Source organism: Galleria mellonella, unplaced genomic scaffold (genome assembly GCF_026898425.1).
Source record: "Galleria mellonella isolate WM207_F2 unplaced genomic scaffold, CSIRO_AGI_GalMel_v1 utg172, whole genome shotgun sequence".
NCBI lineage: Eukaryota > Metazoa > Arthropoda > Insecta > Lepidoptera > Pyralidae > Galleria > Galleria mellonella.
The window spans coordinates 5,712,946-5,733,914 of record NW_026442015.1 but is presented as its reverse complement, the minus strand read 5'-3'; the positions used below and the strand labels follow the sequence as shown (position 1 = coordinate 5,733,914).

The window sequence follows — 20,969 nt, the reverse complement described above, 5'->3', positions numbered from 1 at the left end:
AAGAGGGACGCTGCCCATCCCTCGCCCTCCTTTTATCGGTTCCCGCGGTTGTCCACGGGAAAGGAAGGGCTGGCCTATTCGTATATTATACATATATTAATTAAGTATAAATTAAAACGAGACAAACACAGGATTTATTCCTATAGATTACAAAATAACGGTTAACCGTCAATGCTTCTAACATGGTCAAAATTTTACAAGTTTCACAAAAAAAATTATAATTCTGATTTTATTCCAAATACTACGAAATTAATAAGTGAAGTTTAAACTCTTAATATATTAATATAGAATTTATTTCTTTATGTAACATAGAAAAAAAGCAATAGCGGACTAAGACTGTCAGAGGCCCGAGGTGGCAAAGCCCAGAGAGCATCAATTTAAGCAGTTAACATAATTTTACAAGGTATTTATTCATTTTACATTTGTATCTATAAGTGTTTATGTTTATTTCGTTATAAGTTTGCAAGTGAAATTCAAATTAAACTTAAATAAACATACATAGAATATGGACAAGGAAAATGGAGGCAAATTGAGGCATTTGGAGCCTCCCCCCCGTTCCAAAATACCGGGACGGACCGCCCCTACTTTATCCGCAACTTAAGAGTAGTAATGTAAATTAGAAAAAAAAATGTTTACAACTAACTCAGTTGGGAGGTAGTAGTGATTATCTAAACCTTTCAAAAGGAATTGACAAAATTGATTCAGAATTGACAATGTAATCGCATAATGTAGCCCTAAAAATTAAAACAACTTTTTTTTATATAATATAGGAGGCAAAAGAACATGCGGCTCAACCAATAATAAGTGTTGCTGGCCTTTTGATAGACGTGTATATAGCTTTAAAGAGCATTGTTTTGACCATATGGAACAATAAACATAATTCGAAATAAAAATATTTAACGGTTTCCCTCCAAAAGTCTATGGAACATTTTCCCGCCAAACGATCTGTCAATAAGTTTGACAGCCGCTGTCACCGGAATATCAGATAGATAAAAAATATTCATCTACAAAATTATAATCGTCTAGCGACCTCAAAACAAAGGTCGAGTGCACAATAGCAAAAGGTTGTTGAATTTCGTGCAATACAACCAGGGCCATATCTAATCGAGCATTTAATTTGCCGGTATTACGTATCAGTTCCGTGCTTTTTATTACTAAATATTAGATTATTTCGTCAGATAGTTCCTAACATTTCCTGAACAATTTAAAAATATGAGCCACGACTTATAGTTGAATCGAGTATTTTTTTCAATGATGGTTATTTTAAAAGTATTGTTCTTGTTAATCATCGACCGGACATTGTTCCTTTGTCGGATATGCGGCATTTTCTGGCATGACTAATCATGGAGTACAGAATAAGAATATTTAAATGAAAGTTGAACAACTATTAAAAACAACGTAAACACACACACACACACACACACACAACACGGCGCGTGCACACGCATGCACACACATACAATACCTGAGCATTCTGAGTACTTCTTAATTATTTAATAAGGAATACATTAAGTATTGTATACCCGGAATTGGATATTAAAAATAACAGAACAATATTATATGTAGTATTCAAAAGCTGTGGATATAAATAAATATTATAGATTTTTTTTTTATTAGTAGGGAGTAAACGAACCACCGATGATCCACCTAATGGTACCGTTATTTAGTTGTTGCTAAACTTCTTAAATATATAGCACGTTTTTGGGTGGTTTATTGTGAGAGAGTGATTTAAATAAATACTTTTTTAACATCGAAGCGGGTAGTGTATACTTAGCTTTTAAATAAGTTGGGGAGTCAGTTTTTATAGGTAGGTATAGTTTTTAAAGATAGAATAAAAAAAGTTGATTGAATCTATTAGTCTATTGAACAATATAGTAGATGGCAGCTTATATAGTTCATACAAAAGGTCATGACATTAGCAGCAGGAAAAAAAAAATAAAAAAAAACAATAGTGATTATAAAGCGAGAAATTAATATTTGGACCATAATATGCGTAGCGTATTTTTTTCCTGATGTTGCACTTGGATGAATGAATAGATTAAGCATACCCCCTGCTGTGAACCAATAAAACTTTTTTATTGTATTATTTAATACATTTGATAAAAAAAATAAGGAAATTAAATATACAGGACTAAAAACTCTTTTGACTATTTGGGATTTAGATAAAAAAAAAAAAACAATTTCAAACTAGACAAACTTACTTAGCCATTGATCATCAGATTAAAAAAAAAAAAGAAATCTTTGCATGAAAAAGACGTACGCTCAAAAAACATAAGTAAATTAAGAATTCCCTAGCATTGTATAATATTTTAGCTTCATCACATTACCCAAGTTTTTTTTTTTGATGGGTGAAAATGGTATGGTAACCCCGCCTGCGCTAACGGGATACGCTGGCGAAGCACCAGTGAAGGGTGATAGATGAGAATGAAAACAGGTCAGTTAGCCCATCATGATGAATTCATCAGGATTAACCATGATAGTTTCCAGGGAGAAACGCGAGGAGGTCGACCTGGTTGGGTATATTGCTAGCAATGGGATTCTCAGTCTCCATTACTAACAAAGTAGCCAAGTTGGAATAGAGTGGTATTCCTATGGTAATTTACCATTAGACCGGCAGTATGACTGTTACCCTTTGCCTCTTAAAAAAAAAAGCAGTAAACAACAAGTTCTTGACCCACCGACTAAGGAATCCTAACCAAGGACAATAGTTGCATAATGCATTCGTTTTTATTTATAATTGCCAATAATTGTAAAGTATTATAGAGATATTTCTGATAAAACCATTTTATAAATTCTTCTAGATTGCTACTTCGTTGCGCGTGAATTGAAAAACACGTGTTATGGCTCGTGTATGGAATAACAAATTATAGAGATTTGATGAAGATTACGTGTTTCGACCGTGAAGCAGTTGTGTTTGCATGGCTGTGTTTCGGTTTGAAGGGTGGGATATGGCGTGAATTTACAGGGTACAGAGGAATAACACCTGAGTCCTCGGGAATGGCAACGCATGGGGGGTATCATTGGCGAAACAGTATACTCTGTTATGTGCATGGTACTGCTCATGTCTATAGGCGACGGTTACCACTTTCCATCAAGTGGGCCGTCAGCTTGTTTGCCATTCTAAGTTGTACAAAAAAAAGGTCCTATTCTTGGTTTCGAGAGATGGGGTTTTTTAATGGATCGTATCATTGATAGGTGTTAGGTGAGAATGAAGTCAAATTAGTAATTCCATTATGAAGTACTGGGAATTAACCACGATGGTTTTTAGGGGGAACTGTATAGAGGTCGACCTAACTTGTTCTTATGTTGGGGGAAAGGGATTGTTAGTAATGGAGACTGAGAATCTCATTACTAGCAATATACTCAACCAGGTCGACCTCCTCGTGGTTCTCCCTGGAAACTATCATGGTTAATTCCTGATAAATTCATCATAATGAGCTAACTGGCCTGTCTTCATTCTCATCGATCATCCTTCACTGGTGCTCCGCCAGCGTATCCCGTTAGCGCAGGCGGGGTTACCATTTTCACCCATCAAAAAAAGAACTTGTTCTTATGAAATTAACGTAAATTGCGCCCACTTTCAGCCTCTTTCTGACATTGGTGAGTGAGGATCTGTACTGCACCTTTTTGCAGAGGCCAACCCTCATATATATTTTTAAGCATAACTTTGTATATAGCTGAAAACTCCAATCTGGTCCTGGCGTGGGCACAGTCTACTTGGTCGCTGCCCTTAGATTCATCTATACTCTCTGAAGTGATAGAGTACAGCAAGGTACTTACCCATTGGAAGGATTTTTAGTAATGCAGACTACTAGTCCCATTGCTAGCAATATACCCTGCCAGGCCAACCTCCACGTGGTTACCCCTGAAAATTGGGGGGAAAGGGATTGTTTTTATTGGAGTTTAATAGCCCCTTTCCTAGCAATATCAGGTCGACCTCCACGCGGTTCCCTCTATAAACTATCGTGACTAATTTATCATTGAATTCGTCACGACGGGCTAACTGATCCTCCTTTTCATACTCACCTATCAACTCTCACTTGTATCCCGCCAGTGTATACCGATAATGCAGGCGGGGTTACCATGCCATTTTCACCCATTAAAAAAACTATCGTGTTGAATTCCAGGTGCTTTCATCACGATGGGCTAACTGACCTACCCTTTCCTCGTCACCTGTCATACTTCACTGGTACCCCGCCAGCGTATACCGTACCGCAAGCGGGATTACCTTTACATTATCATTCATTAAAATAAAAATAGCAAGTTACTATCAAGGAACACTCGAAAACCACTTCTTTTGCTGTTTAATAAAAATTAAAAAAAAAAAAAAAAAACTGTTCATCCATAAATTATAATCGATTTCGATTGTACAAAAAAAAAACATGTAGGAGTAAAAATTGCTTATGTAATACAAACATAAAAAAGTCATCAAAAAAAGAATCTGTACGTAACAAAAAAATTACAAACACGCGGAAATATTTTCATACTTGCATTGATAGATTAGCTGTCCGACTACCTTGTGTATATTTTACATAATATTTTAGATTGTTATCAAGTAAAAATACATGCTCAAATGGTAACAAAAAAAAAATACTTTAATCAAATCCGCAGCCAATTTTGCTGAAACGGAATGGTTTATTGTTTTATACATACATATTTTCATGTTATCATTTCGTTTTGTCTGAATTGGCGACGTGTTATAATCGTGTAAAAAATTCAGACGAAATAAATTTCATAAAAACGAAATACTTTAAAAAAAAACATTGACAGAATCTAAAGTCGAAAAAAAGAAAGAAAGTCGCTAAGATGTCGCTATATGTATGTATATGTGTGTGTGCGTGTGTATATATGTATGTATGTATATACCGAATACTAATTCAAAAATATTAACATGTTAGATTTTTTTTATACAACTTAGAATGGCAAACAAGCTGACGGCCCACCTGATGGAGAGTGGTAACCGTCGCCTATAGACACGAGCAGTACCATGGACATGTACATAACAGAGTATGAGTAGTATATATTTGTGGAAATGTGAAAAATCTCACTACTTTATTTTAAGATTAACGTTGTATTTTTTCGTGGAGCAAAATATATTTGTGGTGGTAACTTAACAATGACGCCTAAAGCAAGTTCATGGGCCTGAACCACTTGCGTGACGACCTGACGAAATACGACTCGGGAAACACCATAAACGGATATTACAAACTCCATATTAAAGTGGGCCTTCCCCACGGCTACCGGCTACCGGACGATTCGCAGATAGCGGCCAAGGAGAGTGCTGTCTTAAATTATAATTCGAATACGCATTCATTCATTCGCAATGTTTCATTTATTTATTTTATTTTACACTTTATTGCACCATTTATAAAATAGTAAATACATTTAACTGTAATGAGAAATGATACAAAAGCATTATCGCTAAGCAATCTCTTCCAGACAACCTTTGGGTAGAGGACATTGAGAAAAACAAAGGGTAGGTGGCGCTCTATTATATATGAACAAATATATACATAAACATACACAAACTTAAAAGCACACATACAACAGGAGAGAGTGAAACTGTAAGATGAAGATAGAACAAGGGAAAATAGTACTTAAAGTAAGAGATAATAGGGTTTAACAGAGGTTACAATATTTCGTTTTTTATACATCTAAAACATATTTATTTATTTATTTATGCTTTATTGACCACATTACAAAAAAAAATGTCTGGTACAAAAGGCGGACTTAATACTATATAGCATTCTCTCCCAGTCAACCTTTGGCTAAACAGAAATTTTAATATGCGGTGAAAAAAAAATTACAACACATACAATAGAGATTATATAAATATACATACATGAATACATTAAACAAATATTACATAAATATACAAATATGTAATAAAAATACATATATACAAATATAAATATACATATATAAATATACCTACTTATAGATTATATACGATAACACAAATAAACAACGATAGAGATCAAAGTGATGATAATGAAGGTGAACTGCTTTCACAGTTTTTTCCAAAGATATTCGTAGACTTTTCTCTTAAAAATAAATTTGTTAGAAATTTGTCTTATGTCCATGGGTAGCGCATTCCAGAGTCGTGAGGCCTCAAGAGTAAAGGAATTGGAAACAAAAGCAGAACGATGTAGAGGAATAGAGAGAACAAGAGAGTCGTTAGAACGAAGTTCGCGTGTATGAGAATCACAGAGATATTTGAATCTACATTTCAAGTATTCTGGTGATAAGGGACTAATAAGAAGAGAGAAAATGTTGCAAAGCAACCTCAACTGTCTGCGTTGGCGTATAGGGAGCCATTTTAACTGAGATCTGTACGAAGATATGTGATCATATTTACGCAGACAGAAGATGAAACGAATAGAACTATTGATTAGACGATCTAATTTATTAAGAAGATCTTCGTTAAGATCAGGATAACACACATCAGCATAATCAATAATGGGGAGAATAAGTGTTTGAATAAGTGTAATTTTAGTTTTAATAGGAAAAAAGTGCTTAAAACGGTTAATGTACTGAAGTGTGGCTACGACTGAACGACTAATCTCAGCAATTTGTTTGGTCCAGCTCAATTTCGAATCAATATAAAGGCCAAGATTTTTAACGCTCGTACAGTAAGTAATAATGGAATTATTGTATGTTACAGGTAAGAGAGAGTTATAATTGATCTTTTCCAACTGTCTCGAGCTACCAACGATTATTGCTTGGCACTTTCTTGGATTTACTGGGATGCCAAATTCATGAGACCAAACATTGATTTTTTGTAGTTCATCGTTCAACTGTGCAACAGCTGAATTTATATCTTCGACAGTTGTCTGTACATACATTTGTAAATCATCTGCATATAGATGGTAAGAACAATCAATTATCGTGGAAAGAAGATTAATAAATATTGAAAACATTAAAGGGGATAAGATGCCACCTTGAGAAACACCTGATGAAAGACCTTTCCAGTCAGACAACTCACGATCTATACGGACAGCTTGTTGTCGTCCACGAAGATAAGACGTGAACCAGTCCAAGGCAGAAGGCGAAAAATTATGATGATTAAGGATCGCAAGTAAGATATCGTGATCTACCATGTTGAAAGCATTGGAAAAGTCTATTAAAATAAGAATGGTGACCAACCTATTCTCCATGCCTGAACGGATATCTTCAGTAACTTTGAGTAGGGCAGTAGTAGTACTATGTCCAGGGCGAAAACCGGATTGAAAAGGAGTAAGGATATTATTTGCAAAGATAAAGGAGGATACTTGCTTATGTGCCACAGCTTCAAGGACTTTGAAAAGGAAAGGTAGAATTGAAATCGGTCTAAATTGACTTAACTGTTGTGGTGTGGAAACTTTAGGAAGAGGTATGACAAAAGCTTTTCGCCAAAGATGAGGGAAACTCCCTGAAGAAAAGGAAAAATTGATAATGTGGGTTATGGCAGGGAGAATTACGTCAAGGATATCAGTGACCATTTGCCAGCTTACATTATCACAGCCAACAGCCTTGGACTTGATTGATGAGGTAATTTTACGAATCTCATCTTCAGATACAGATGAAAAGGAAAAAGAATTTTTATTAATAATGGGTAAAGACGTAATTTTAGTGATTGTGGCTGATTTAACAGAGGGATTAAAAACACTGGTTGAGGAAAAGTGATCATTAAATTCATCAGGTGTAAATAAGGGCACGTGAGACGAAACAGGACATTTGCCTATGCCAAGAGATCGAAGAAACTTCCAAATATCAGCCGTGGAGGAATTTGTAACACTGTCGTGAAAATAATTTTGTTTGGCTGTTCTTACCATTCGATTACAGAGATTACGCGCTTTTTTGTAAGTGTCCCAAACATATACAGATTGTCTACGTTAACATGGCACGCCGTTTCAATTTTTACATTCTAAAACCCTAATTGCGGTTGCCAATCCGCCTGCCAAGCGTGGCAACTGTCAAAACTTTCTTTATGAGGGAGATTTATGTTCAGCCACTGCTCACGGCTGAAATAATTTTTTTATAGTATTCTTTAAGTGACGTAATAAAGAGTAAATAAATAAATAAATTCCTTTCCCCCTACAATTTAAGGTTCTTTTTTTCATGGGGAAGAACGGAATGGTAACCCCGCCTGCGCTATCGGTATACGCTGGCGGGGCACCAGTGAAAGATGATAAATGAAGATGATTTTTTTTTTATACAACTTAGAATGGCAAACAAGCTGACGGCCCACCTGATGGAAAGTGGTAACCGTCGCCTAGAGACATGAGCAGTACCATGGACATAACAGAGTATACTGTTTCGCCCATGATACCCCCCATGCGTTGCCATTCCTGAGGACTCAGGTGTTATTCCTCTGTACCCTGTAAATTCACGCCATATCCCACCCTTCAAACCGAAACACAGCCATGCAAACACAACTGCTTCACGGTAGAAACACGAATGGGACAGAGGTGCCCAAGCAATCGACTTTTGTACAAAGTCTCCCTCTGGTAAAATGATGATGATGTAAGCAGGTCAATTAGCACCTCGTGACGAATTTAAAAATAATTCACTATGATGGTTTCCAGAGGGAACCGAGTGGAGTTCGACCTGATAGGGTACACGACTAGCAATGGGGTTGTTAGACCCCATTACTAACAATCTTTTTCCCTCCACAATTTAAACTTAGAGGCAACTATCACTGTCTGTGAATGTTATCGTATGCTTAGAAATCGTATAAAAATTTGCATGCTATTAAATATGGCGAAACATATTGAAAATTAAAAAAAACAAACTGTACCAACTTATTATCTATGTTTTTGGCAAATAAATTGTTAATATTATATTAAATAAAAAAAAAAATTGTAGACCACACCTTGTAAACCGCTAAATCACTATTAAGTACCGCAGAATTCTTACGAATCGAGATATACACATCCAACCGGATCATATATCTAATATACCTTGTTAAGAACAAAAAATATTGTTAACAATTAATGGTTAAACATAATGGGAATACCATAATGTTTTATTGACGTAATACCATAACAATAGTGAAGCTGCAAGTTGGTTGGCAGATTTAAAGGATCACGGATGTGTTTTTTTTTTCTATACGAATAATCTATTTATTTATTCTGATTCGATACATATAGCACGATTCAAGTATACACATAGATCTTACAGGATGTGATGGCTTAACAACTAGGACATGTTAAATCTTAAGATCAGACCAGAAAAATAAAGAAAGTACACTAGTTATTCTATGTAACAAATAAGTGACAATAGCCACGTAGCAATGTTAGTTTTTTACATCAAAATAGACAGTACAAAGTGAAATGAAATGTATCCACTTTGTAACACCAACGCCAAGTAATGTGAGGGTAGTTTAGGCAATGATAATGTTTTATAATTATGAACATATTTTATGTTTATCGTACCTACTCATAAAGATTCTGTTTTATATAATGTAAAGGTAATAATAGTATTTTTTTATTATATTTTCTTAATCTACAAAATATATGGATTAATTTAGAGTAATCAAAGTACCTGACAAGAATGTAAATATTATAAATACACAATCGAGACTTAACGCGATGTAAAAACCTTTATAGGTATATTAGTACTATTTATACCTCTATATTACCTGTACTGTATACTGTACTTTTTTTATGAGGGAGACTTTGTACAAAAGTCGTTTGCTTGGGTACCTCTGTCGCATTCGTATTTCAACTGTGAAGCAGTTGTGTTTGCATGGTTGTGTTCCGGTTTGAAGGGTGGGATATGGCGTGAATTTACTGGGTACAGAGGAATAACATCTGAGTCCTCAGGAATGGTAACGCATGGGGAGTATCATGGTCGAAACAATATATTCTGTTATGTCATGGTACTGCTCATGTCTATAGGCGACGGTTACCACTTACTATCAGGTGGGCCGTCAACTTGTTTGCCATTCTAAGTAGTATAAAAAAAATAATGCAACTTAGAATAACAAGCTGACGGTCCACCTGATTGAAAATGGTAACCATCGTTTATAAACATGAGCAGTACCATGGACATAAAAGAGTTTCGCCCATGACACGTAACAAACATTAAAAAAAAAACTTATAACTGAATTGTGAACCTTTTTCTTTTTAAGTCGGTTGAAAATCTTTGCTGACTTAAAATAGAAGTTACAATGTGACCTCAGCATGGAATAAACCACTCCTTCATTTCCCGTGGGTGTCATAAGAGGCAACTAAGCAGCGTCCCTCTTAAAACATCTCTAAAGCCTAACTTTGCGATTGTCAATCCTGTCAAGCGTGCCAACTACTGGCTAAACCCCCCTAAGGGAGGGGGAGAAGGGATTGTTAGTAATGCGGATTATCAGTCCCATTGCTAACAATATACCCTTACGGGTCGACCTCCCCGTGGTCCCCCCTGGAAACCATCGTGCTGAATTTCAAGTGTATTTATCACGATGGGCTAACTGGCATGTCTTTTCATCCTCACCTATCATCCCTCACTGGTGCCCCGCCAGCGTATACCGTTAACTCAGACGGGGTTACCATTTCATTATCATTCATAAAAAAACCCCCAAGGGGGAGGCTTATGTTCAGCAGTGGACAGTTAAAGGCTGATATAATGAAAATCTTTGACTAGTACATTTTCCTTCGTATAATAGATTTTATTTCACCAAAAAAGAGTCAATTCTTTAATTCTTTCTTTTAATTCTTATTGTACATAAAAGGTAATTGAAACAGAAAAAAAAAACAAACATAATAGTGCATAAAGGCGAGCTTATCTCCAAAAGAGATTTCTTCCAGCAAACCCAATATGAGATAAACTGACAGTTTATTAGTGGTTACAGTCATACATGTGTACCAATCGACTTAAATGTTATAGTTAGAAATAAATAAATAAATAAAATCATTAAAATCAGTTATTTTGATTTAAAAACTACTAACTACAGCATCGATTTTGAAGAATTTTTTATGAAATTAGGTTAAAAGTGTGTCCTTTCAGATAAAAAAGAATATTCCAAAATAGGTTTGTAAATGACGAAGTTCTGAGGCAACGAACATAAAAGAAACACAACTGAATCGAGGACCTCTTTTTTCGAAGTCAATTAAAAGTTTTCGACATACTTTCGAAAATCGTTATCGCTTCCTTTTTTCAAAAGGCCCGATGTTATCTTTTGTTATAACATTAATTATTTACTCAATGCAGTTTACTTCAACGGTTAACCGTTGAAGTAAACTTCGTACACAAAGAAAACTTTTGTAAGAGCCAATGCATAACCAGTTACTTGATAATCGACAACTGATCTTTATCTTTGATCACTCGACCGCGCATTAACATATAAAGTCAGTACTAATTACGAAGCGATGCGATAATTGCGATACGATTTTTGTGCAATTCGGAACAATTTATTGACCGTTTGTTGACAATCCAACTGATGGAAAATCACAAAACATCTGGGCCTCTACACAAGTGGCAAGCGAATTCGTCGATGGAGTCGACATCGCTAGCGAGTCCGTGAGTTGGGATGAGTCACCCGGCGTTGTTATCTCATTCTATCTCATTTTCAACTTCTCTTGCCACTTGTCTAAAGGCCCTGGTGTACGCTTAATTCTATTCTACTGTGTGGTCTTAGCATAGAATAGGCCGCTTCTACCTTCCTTTGGGTTTCGTAAGAGGTGATTAAGAGAACTAAATAGTCGTTGGATGGGCAGCAGCATCTCTCTTAAAACATTACCAAAAGACTAACTGCGGATGATAAGCGTGGCAACTATTGGGAACATCTTTTTCGGAGTCCTATATTCAGCAGTGAACAGTTAAGGGCTAATACGATGATGATGATTCATTCTTATGTTATTTTATAAGTGATTTTGTTTCACACAAAAAGCACCGACTTCAATTGTGACAAAACTAGCGATTTTGATTTTGAAAACTATATATATTTATGGATATATCGTCATAGTCGTAGAATACTGACGGATCTGACAAATATTACATATAAAGATCCGTCAGTATTCTACGACTATGACGATATATGTATTATTTATTTATTTAACTCTTTATTGCACCATATATAAAAATATACAATGACAAGTGAATAATTCAAATGAAATACAGTAACATAAATACAGGTTGAAATATACACATATTAGTAACAATATTTGTACTTATTTTAGTAGCAAATGCACTGCCTACATAATTTTCTGCTTGCCTCATGGTCGACTAGTAAAAACCGCCGTTAGATGTTAAATACGCCATATATACACTTACTTATAAAACTATGCATTGAAGTTTAAATAAATAAATATCTAAATAAAACTGAACTGCTAAAATGTTTGCTGAAATTTCTGTGGAACAAAACTAAAAGCACATCCTTTTAGATAAAAAAATAATGAATTGCCTCTCTATTATCGTCAGTATTGTTTTGTAAGTTACGGAATTCCTACTCAAAGAGTCAACAGACTTTTTTAAATAGACTTGAAATGTTTACTTTTGATGCGATACTTTGCTCGATTGTGCTTTGATTGGCAATTGCTTTTTAAATTAAATGAGTTTATTTTACTCCCTTCACTGAATTTTGTTTACTCTGTGTATTGAGACAAGAATAGGCCACTTCTTCCTTTCCCGTGCCTGTAAGGAACTTAATAACCGAGGGATGGGCAGCAGCATCCATCTTAAAATGTCACTATACTCTAAGCGCGGTTCTTAACCCACCTGTTAAACGTAGTGATTACTGACAACCCCCCCCCCCCAAAGCAGTGGCCTAACGACTGATCTGATTTTTCTCTCTTGTTGGTTTCATATTAATTTTAACAAAATTCGATTTTTTTTTGGAATATATTCTAAAATTTATTATCGTTCAGCGATAAAAAAATATCGCTTCTCTTTCGTTGTGTAATCAGAACTTTATTCAGATACAGTGGGGTCTTTGTCTGCGTGTAATTAATACATTATAATTGATACGAAGTGTATGATGATTTACGCCAATTAAGTACTTAATTTGCAAATCCGTTTACAATCAGCAAGAATGTTTTTAGTATTTTGCACGGGTATACCTAAAATCGCCGCGTGGTCTTAGCACAGAATTTTTTTTTTCATTTATTTATTTTCTCCACAAATTTAAACAGAAAAATACAGTTACATGAAAAAAATACAACTATATAATGTATGTATGATTACAATGGTCTGTAAAACTTTTTTTTCTTTTTAATATTTTAAGGGCTTTTACCTTCTTCAGGTATATCAGTCCTATTGTACCCTAAACTGATTTCTCCAACAAAACTTTATCTACCTTCCCTAGACGCGGAAAGAGAAGAATTAATGGGCATCAATAATTTACACAGATGTTCAAAAATTTCTGGTTTAAGTTCAGCTAACATAGATTGAATAAGATCAACATTTAATTTATTTAAGTTAAAGTGGCGCATGAATTCTTCTCTTTCCTTCGTGTTAATACGACACTCTAATAGAATATGATGCACATCATCGATGGTATTACAAGTTTGACAATGGGGTGACAAGGACTTTCCCGTCATATGTGCAAATTTTTTTGATGGATAATGATCAGATCGTAGATGAACAGCTAATTTAATACAGTACCTATTGATTTTAATTCCACAAAACCAAGGAATATGTGGAGGTTCAGCCTGAATAGTTTTGTACCAAATGCCTTTTTCTTTTGAAATTTCGTTAAAATATTCTTTCCAGTCTGTAAAACTTGTGGGCGACTGGACGCTAAACTAGATCAGAGATCTGTATTTCAGGAATATACAGAATTGGTCACCCCTTCCATTCCCGTAGGTGTCGTAAGAGGCGACTAAGGGAACTTAATGATTTAGGAATAAACTGCAGCTTCCCTTTTAAAACAGTACCAAAGCCTAACTGCGGTTGCCAATCCGCCTGCCAACCGTGACAACTATTGGCAAAATCCCCCAATGGTTTACATCAAAAGGCCCTCAGTCCCCTGCGACTCTGCTATTCCTGACCAAGGTAACGGTAGAGCAGGGGGTATTCAGAATCTCCGACAGACATCTCACTTTATGGGAAAAGCCTGTGTTCAGTAATGCATAATTAACAGATGATGGTAGTTAAATATAGAATATCAATAGAATTATTAAAATTTGCTTAGATTTAGCTAACATTTCTTTCATACAACTATTAGCGACCGCTCCGGCTTCACACGAGTGCACATTACATCACATCACATTAGAAACCTCTAAAATTATCAGTGTTTCTTTACTATATTATGCATGTATTATACATATAAACCTTCATCTTGAATTACTCTATCTATTTTGAATAACCCCTTCAAAATCCGTTGCGTAGTTTTAAAGATACATACATAGGAACGGACAGATAGTGACAACGACTTTGTTTTATACTATGTAGTGAAGAATGGAAAACGTCGCCTACAGATATGAACAGCACTATAGACACTGTAGAATATACTGTAACACACATATATTACCATACTTGGGCACTATGGTGTTATGCCCGTGTACTGTGAGATATTGTGTAACAGAAAAAAAAACTGAATCGAGAACCACCTCCTTTTGGAAGTCATTAAAGAAAACTTTTTTAAATAGAAGTCTATGGGCACTGGCACAGATAAAGTACTATAGAAATTTAGTAGCCCACTTTGAGGGAGATGTAGCTATTGGTATTGAATGAAATAATAATGGCAACTTATCTCGTAATGACTTATCGTTTATGCATTATAATTGTTATTGTTAATTTAGTAAAGTGTATATTTAATTATCTTACCTTTCTTCCACGGTCAAGTTCGCCAACTCCGGTATCCAACACCAGTGCTGCTCAGGCGCTATGGTCATGAATATTTGTGAGAAATATACAAAAGCAACAAAAAATGCAAACGGTATCATTAATAAAAACAAAATCTTTTGATATAGTCCAAATTCTCCTACATATGGCAATAGATCATCGAAATCAGTGGCTTTTTTATGTCCTCTGTCATCATCTTTTTTATCATTGACTTTCTGGTTCGTTGTATTATCTGTGCTATCATTAACGAAGCCTTTGTTGACAAAACCACTCGTTAAATCAATATCTGAGAGTTTATTGTCTATGGTCGTATTTGCGCGGGAATCTTCCTGCTCGCAACAAGGAGTTCGCTCTTGCGGCGCCATCTTGTTTATAGTTTTTATAATAAAAAAAAAGTGTTCGTGTTTATTTCAGTTGCATGCTCTTCTGTTTCGATCTGTTTCACCTGTAACAAAGAGAACATATGTTAACATAATTAACTTTATTTTGTTAACGAACTTAGGTCATTGGCATTTATTTTTTTTCACCTTTTTTATTTTTAAACAAACGTGTTCGTATTTAGCAACTAAACATAAATTCAAATTGCTTAATTAAGTTGTTCTCACTTATTAAATTGTAATACACTAAAAGAGTTTTGTGCATTTACATGTATAAATGAAATAAAGTAAATGCCCATCAAATGGCGATTGATACATTATTATAAAATAAATAAATTTTGACAGTATTATCCGCCAAAATTAATGTAAGAAGGTATTATTGTAATTGATTGGTGTTATTTTGTCGTTAGAAAAAACTAAGCAAGTATTTATAAGAACTGAGAAAAGAACTACGTCTTTGCTCATCTCAAGGGGAAATCATGATATTAAAATTATTGTTATTATATTATATTTATTATCATAAATGGTTGTAATGTTTGGATGTTTACTAGGTGCTCAATCATGCTTAACGGCTTAACAGATTTTAATGAAATTTGGTATGCAAATTGACGATGCCCTTTCTAAATTAATACATATGATACTTTTAGCATATGGTACTGGCTACTCCTTTTTCCGTGTGTGTCGTAAGAGGCGACTAAGGGAACTAAATGGTTCACGGATGTGCAACAGCGTCCCTTTTAAAACATCACAATAGAGGGATTTCACTGTCATTTAGACATTTCTTTTCAAAGGATTTGTACATACGGTTTTCAACCATGCGAACCTAGAGTAGAGAACTACACTCCTCGCAAAAATTAAGGGAACATAAAATTTTTTGAAATTTTTGGGTGATTTTCAACTGGCTGTATTTCAGTGAAAAATAATCATACAGGAAATTTAAAAAAAGGGTTTTGAAGCTTGAAAACTCTAGTTTTCAGATTTTTTGGTGAAAAAATTTTTTGAGCTCCGGTTTCCATGCAATTCTTAAACAAAGCTGAAAATATTTTTTTTTCTAAATTTTCTAGGTTTTGTTTTTCACTCTATGGGCATGGAAAAATTTTTTCGAGCTACTCCATTATATAGGTCTCTTAGTGTGTTTATTCAGCTTCAAAAATCGCTTTGGATGGCTCAATTACGACCATTTGTCTCCGAGATATCGAACTTTGAATGCAAAAGCATCCTTTTCCATTCAACTGCTAATATCTCTGGAACTACTGGTCGCACAGCAAGCGGGTGCCGAGTTTCTTTATTTGCATAAAATTTCCAATTAAGCACAGTCAAGAGTTAGTGAAGAAAAAATTTTTTCCACCTCTAACATTGAATTGAAAAAAGTGGAAAAAAGTGACTTTTTCTCCTTTTTTGGTTACTTGGCTGTATCTTCGCTAATATGGGCGGGAAAGCTAAGGTTTGAGGAAAATTTTACAGTCTATTGTTCCTTAAAGAACCCCCCAAATCCCTGGAGCGATCGGTTCAACGGTTTTTCCCGGACCAATTGATTGAAATTTTGGAAAAAATAAGAGAACAAGGTTTTTGTCCCTTAAACTCACCCTAATCCATTCAAAAATCAATAATTTCATTTGTTTTTCACTTTTTACTCAATTTTTTGTTTTTTAAAAATTCATTATCAAAAAAAAATCGAAAAAAATCAAGAAAATTTTATGCAGATAAAGAAACTCGGCGCCCGCTTGCTGTGCGACCAGTAGTTCCAGAGATATTAGCAGTTGAATGGAAAAGGATGCTTTTGCATTCAAAGTTCGATATCTCGGAGACAAATGGTCGTAATTGAGCCATCCAAAGCGATTTTTGAAGCTGAATAAACACGCTAAGAGACCTATACAATGGAGTAGCTCGAAAAAATTTTTCCATGCCCATAGAGTGAAAAACAAAACCTAGAAAATTTAGAAAAAAATTATTTTCAGCTTTGTTTAAGAATTGCATGGAAACCGGAGCTCAAAAAATTTTTTCACCAAAAAATCTGAAAACTAGAGTTTTCAAGCTTCAAAACCCTTTTTTTAAATTTCCTGTACGATTATTTTTCACTGATATACAGCCTGTTGAAAATCACCCAAAAATTTCAATGATTTTTATGTTCCCTTAATTTTTGCGAGGAGTGTAGTATATTAAAATTTCCTAGTTAAAACGTTCAATCGGATAGCAACACCAAACCAAGTAGATCGTATATTAAGATAGATAGATAGATAATTTATTTGCATTACTTACATCACACAAATTACAATACAAACATACACATAATACAGACAAACGTACACCGTAAAAAAGATAAAAGAATGAAAAACAAAAAAAAAAAACAACGAAAAGCAAAATAGATAAAACAACAATTTACTTTTTAATGCGTGTGCCATAGAGTAACACAAAATGTGGTTCAGGAATGTGTGTATATATTTACATGTGTATCTTCGCAACTGAGCTCATGCAAATTAAATCACAATTACATTTTCGTTTACCAAATAAGGTCATATTGTGTAATCTAATTATATAGAATGTTAATGAACTCTACTAGGTAATAAATATAGCATTTGTCTCTTGCAAATAGGACACATCCCTTTTGTTTTTTTTTGTATTATAAATTAAAAATGAATGATAACTTTATTTGTTTGAATACAGATGTATTTAATGTTAAAAACAGAATCTACAATCTGGATTACGCGTCCGTGTAGCCTAACTTCAGGCTGCAGCTGAAAATTACTGGTTTGCTTTTAAGCAAAACCGTCACTGAGCTGTAGCCTATTTGGGTCACTGCGACACACATGGCGAAAACATATTTTAATATTTTATCTTTTGTTTTATATTTATAAAAAAAATTATTGTTTGAATTCATTTGTTAATTTACGTGTGTCATAAATGGCTCAAATATAATCTATCTATCTTTGTATTCAACCGTGAGGTATGTAAATATTAAATTTCGAATTTGTCTTTAAATCCTATTATAAATAAGACTTAGATTCACAAAAAAAAAATCATTTTATTTATCAAGTAATTAATTATAGATACGTCAAGTTACGTTGTGTGCGTAAGTATATAGAACACTAATAAAAAGAACACAAAAAAAAATAAGTCAGCTAATTTGACTCGTTGAGGCTTGATTCTCTATCTATATAATCTACAGGAAACAAGTAAAAAGAATATAAATTAATATTGTTTTGGAGCCTTTAATCTTTTTAATATATATATATATATATATATATATATATATATATATATATATATATATATATATATATATATATATATAGGATATGGCGTGAATTTACAGGGTACAGAGGAATAACACCTGAGTCCTCAGGAATGGCAACGCAGGGGGGGTATCATGGGCGAAACAGTACATTCTGTTATGTCCATGGTACTGCTCATTTCTATAGGCGACGGTTACCACTTGCCATCAGATGGGCTGTTTTTTTTTATATACAACAATACAAAAAAACGACTTTTGTACAAAGTCTCCCTCTGGAAACGTAACAATTATTAATTGTCTTGCTTATTTCCGATTCTTATTAATACTATAAACATATAATTTTATGTGTAAGCTATCGTTAACATAATAAATCATAAATACAATAAAAATCAATACTTTATTTCTAATATAATATAATGCAAATAAAATATACTCATTCGTTCATTCATCAAGCCAGAAACTTTATTTCTAAGGCCGAAACAACAATAAAAAAAGTTATGGTAACTAAACTAATTAATTTAGCTTATTAATTATTCTTAGTCGATATAGTAAACAGGTAATAAATTAAAAGTGAATAATTAATCAGTACGTAAATAGAAATGTCAATAGTTGAAACAAATAATTAATTACGAATTAACAGGATTTTTATTAGGATATTTTTGTTATTTTAATTTTTTTCTTTTTTTTTTATATCATGAATGTGGCAAAAGTATACAGCCCGTCTGATAGTAAACGGTCACTGTAGCCTATGGACGCAGTGCGCGTTGCCGACTCTGAAGAAACCTTAATACACCCTTTTTGAAGAACCCCATACAAAGATACAAATGGGACAAGGGTACCCAAGCAGACGAATACAAAAAAATATTATGTTTATCCAACCAAATATAATCTGCACCAATTTAAGGCAAATATGAATAGACTATTCGTGGGCCTGCGAGCCCCATCTCACCTTACGAGTCACATCATTGCTTTCCATCAGATGAGATCGTGATCAATCCCGGGATCTTAATACCCAATAGTAAAAAAGAGTATTTATTGTTTTTATTATTTATAGACCGCCGTATATAAATATATATATGAACGTTCTATATAAGCAAGCTCTCTATAAGCAACATTCTTTATATTTTATTTATTCTACTATTCTTAGTTAGTAAAAGAATGAGTAAAAATATTTTCCAAACGGTAAGTATTTTTATACTCCTTTTTTCCCTATAAGCAACTTTTCCCAATATTTTTTTTTTATTGTAATTCGTTCAAATGACTTGCTATATATTTATTATCTTGTTTTGGATAAAATAAATGAATGCAGTTTCAAATAGGTGTCCACCCATTCTAATAAATGCACACAAGTTGCTTAATCTCGTTGATCGACGTATATAACAAATGCAAACTAACTAACTAAACAGTGCATCAAGGTCGGGGCTAAATATCAGCATGTAATTAACATTGGTAACAAATTCATAAGTAAACGGTAACATGCAATGAAAATATAATGAATGCAAATCTAAATTAATCATATTATATAGTTCATTAAACAAACAAACGGTATCATTTACGCGCGCGGATTTACTTGTGTTACTTCGAATTAAGCTGTCGCAGTGAAGACGCAATTGTTACATGTCTGCGTTTTGTTTGAAGCAGAGTTGCCAGATTTGTTTCCAAATTTTACATTACATATACTAAAATTATTACCCAGAATTAAAAAAAATATTACCCTAATTTTTCCAAACTCAATTCATTTTTTTCCAAAAATTTCTCCAAGAATTTCATTTTACTAAAATTTCGCAAACAGAAAATTTTTTTACCCAAAATAGTGAAAAAATACCCAAATTGGCACGCTAGGTTAACAAAATTATAGTCCATAGGAGTGGAAATACATGAAATGAAGGTTCTAACATAATATATATATATATATATATATATATATATATATATATATATATATATATATATATATATATATATATATATGTATATACATGTTATGTTATGTATGTCTATAGGTAAAGAAAGAGGTAAAAAGGTTTCTTCAGTTTTCAGTGTTGGTAACATGCGCCTAATGCCCATAGTATTGCAAGCGTTCATGGGCTACGACAACCGCTTACCACTAGGTGGGCCGTATGCTTGTTTGCCACCTCAGTGGTATAAAAAAAAATAAGTACCGGTTACAAATTTCCATTAGACGTGCCGTCAACATGTTTGCCATTCTAAGTGTCTTAAAAATACATTTTAATTTTGTCACAATCGAAAACATCGGTTTTTGCGAAGTAAATCTTTAAACTTAACTAACCGCAAACCGCAACTAAATGTATTACGTGGAACGTATGTATATATCATGTAATATTATTGTTAAACATGTTATTATTCGACAGTATAAGGAATACATTACAATAATGCATGTGACATGTAAACGAACAAAACCACAATAGTGATGCAGACCCATAAATAATCTTGTGGATGAAACAAATCAGAATTGTCTATGGATATGCCATTGTTAAAATGTACCTCAGTGCTTACCTAAATAAATATAATATTTTATTTTTTTATTTATTTTTATGTATACAACTTAGAGTGGCAAATAAGCTGTCGGTCCACCTGATGGA

The 20,969-nt window shown here is 33.8% G+C and overlaps 1 protein-coding gene across 1 annotated transcript in view; it reads right to left on the bottom strand.

The window, feature by feature from the left end:
• Nucleotides 1–20,969, bottom strand: part of LOC113514432 (organic cation transporter protein-like) — a 46,147-nt gene that overhangs the window by 16,544 nt on the left and 8,634 nt on the right. The window contains exon 2 of the mRNA XM_052893127.1: nt 14,740–15,202. Within this exon, the coding sequence (XP_052749087.1) occupies nt 14,740–15,122 (383 nt within the window). The 5' untranslated portion in view covers nt 15,123–15,202. The remainder of the gene's footprint in view (nt 1–14,739; nt 15,203–20,969) is intronic.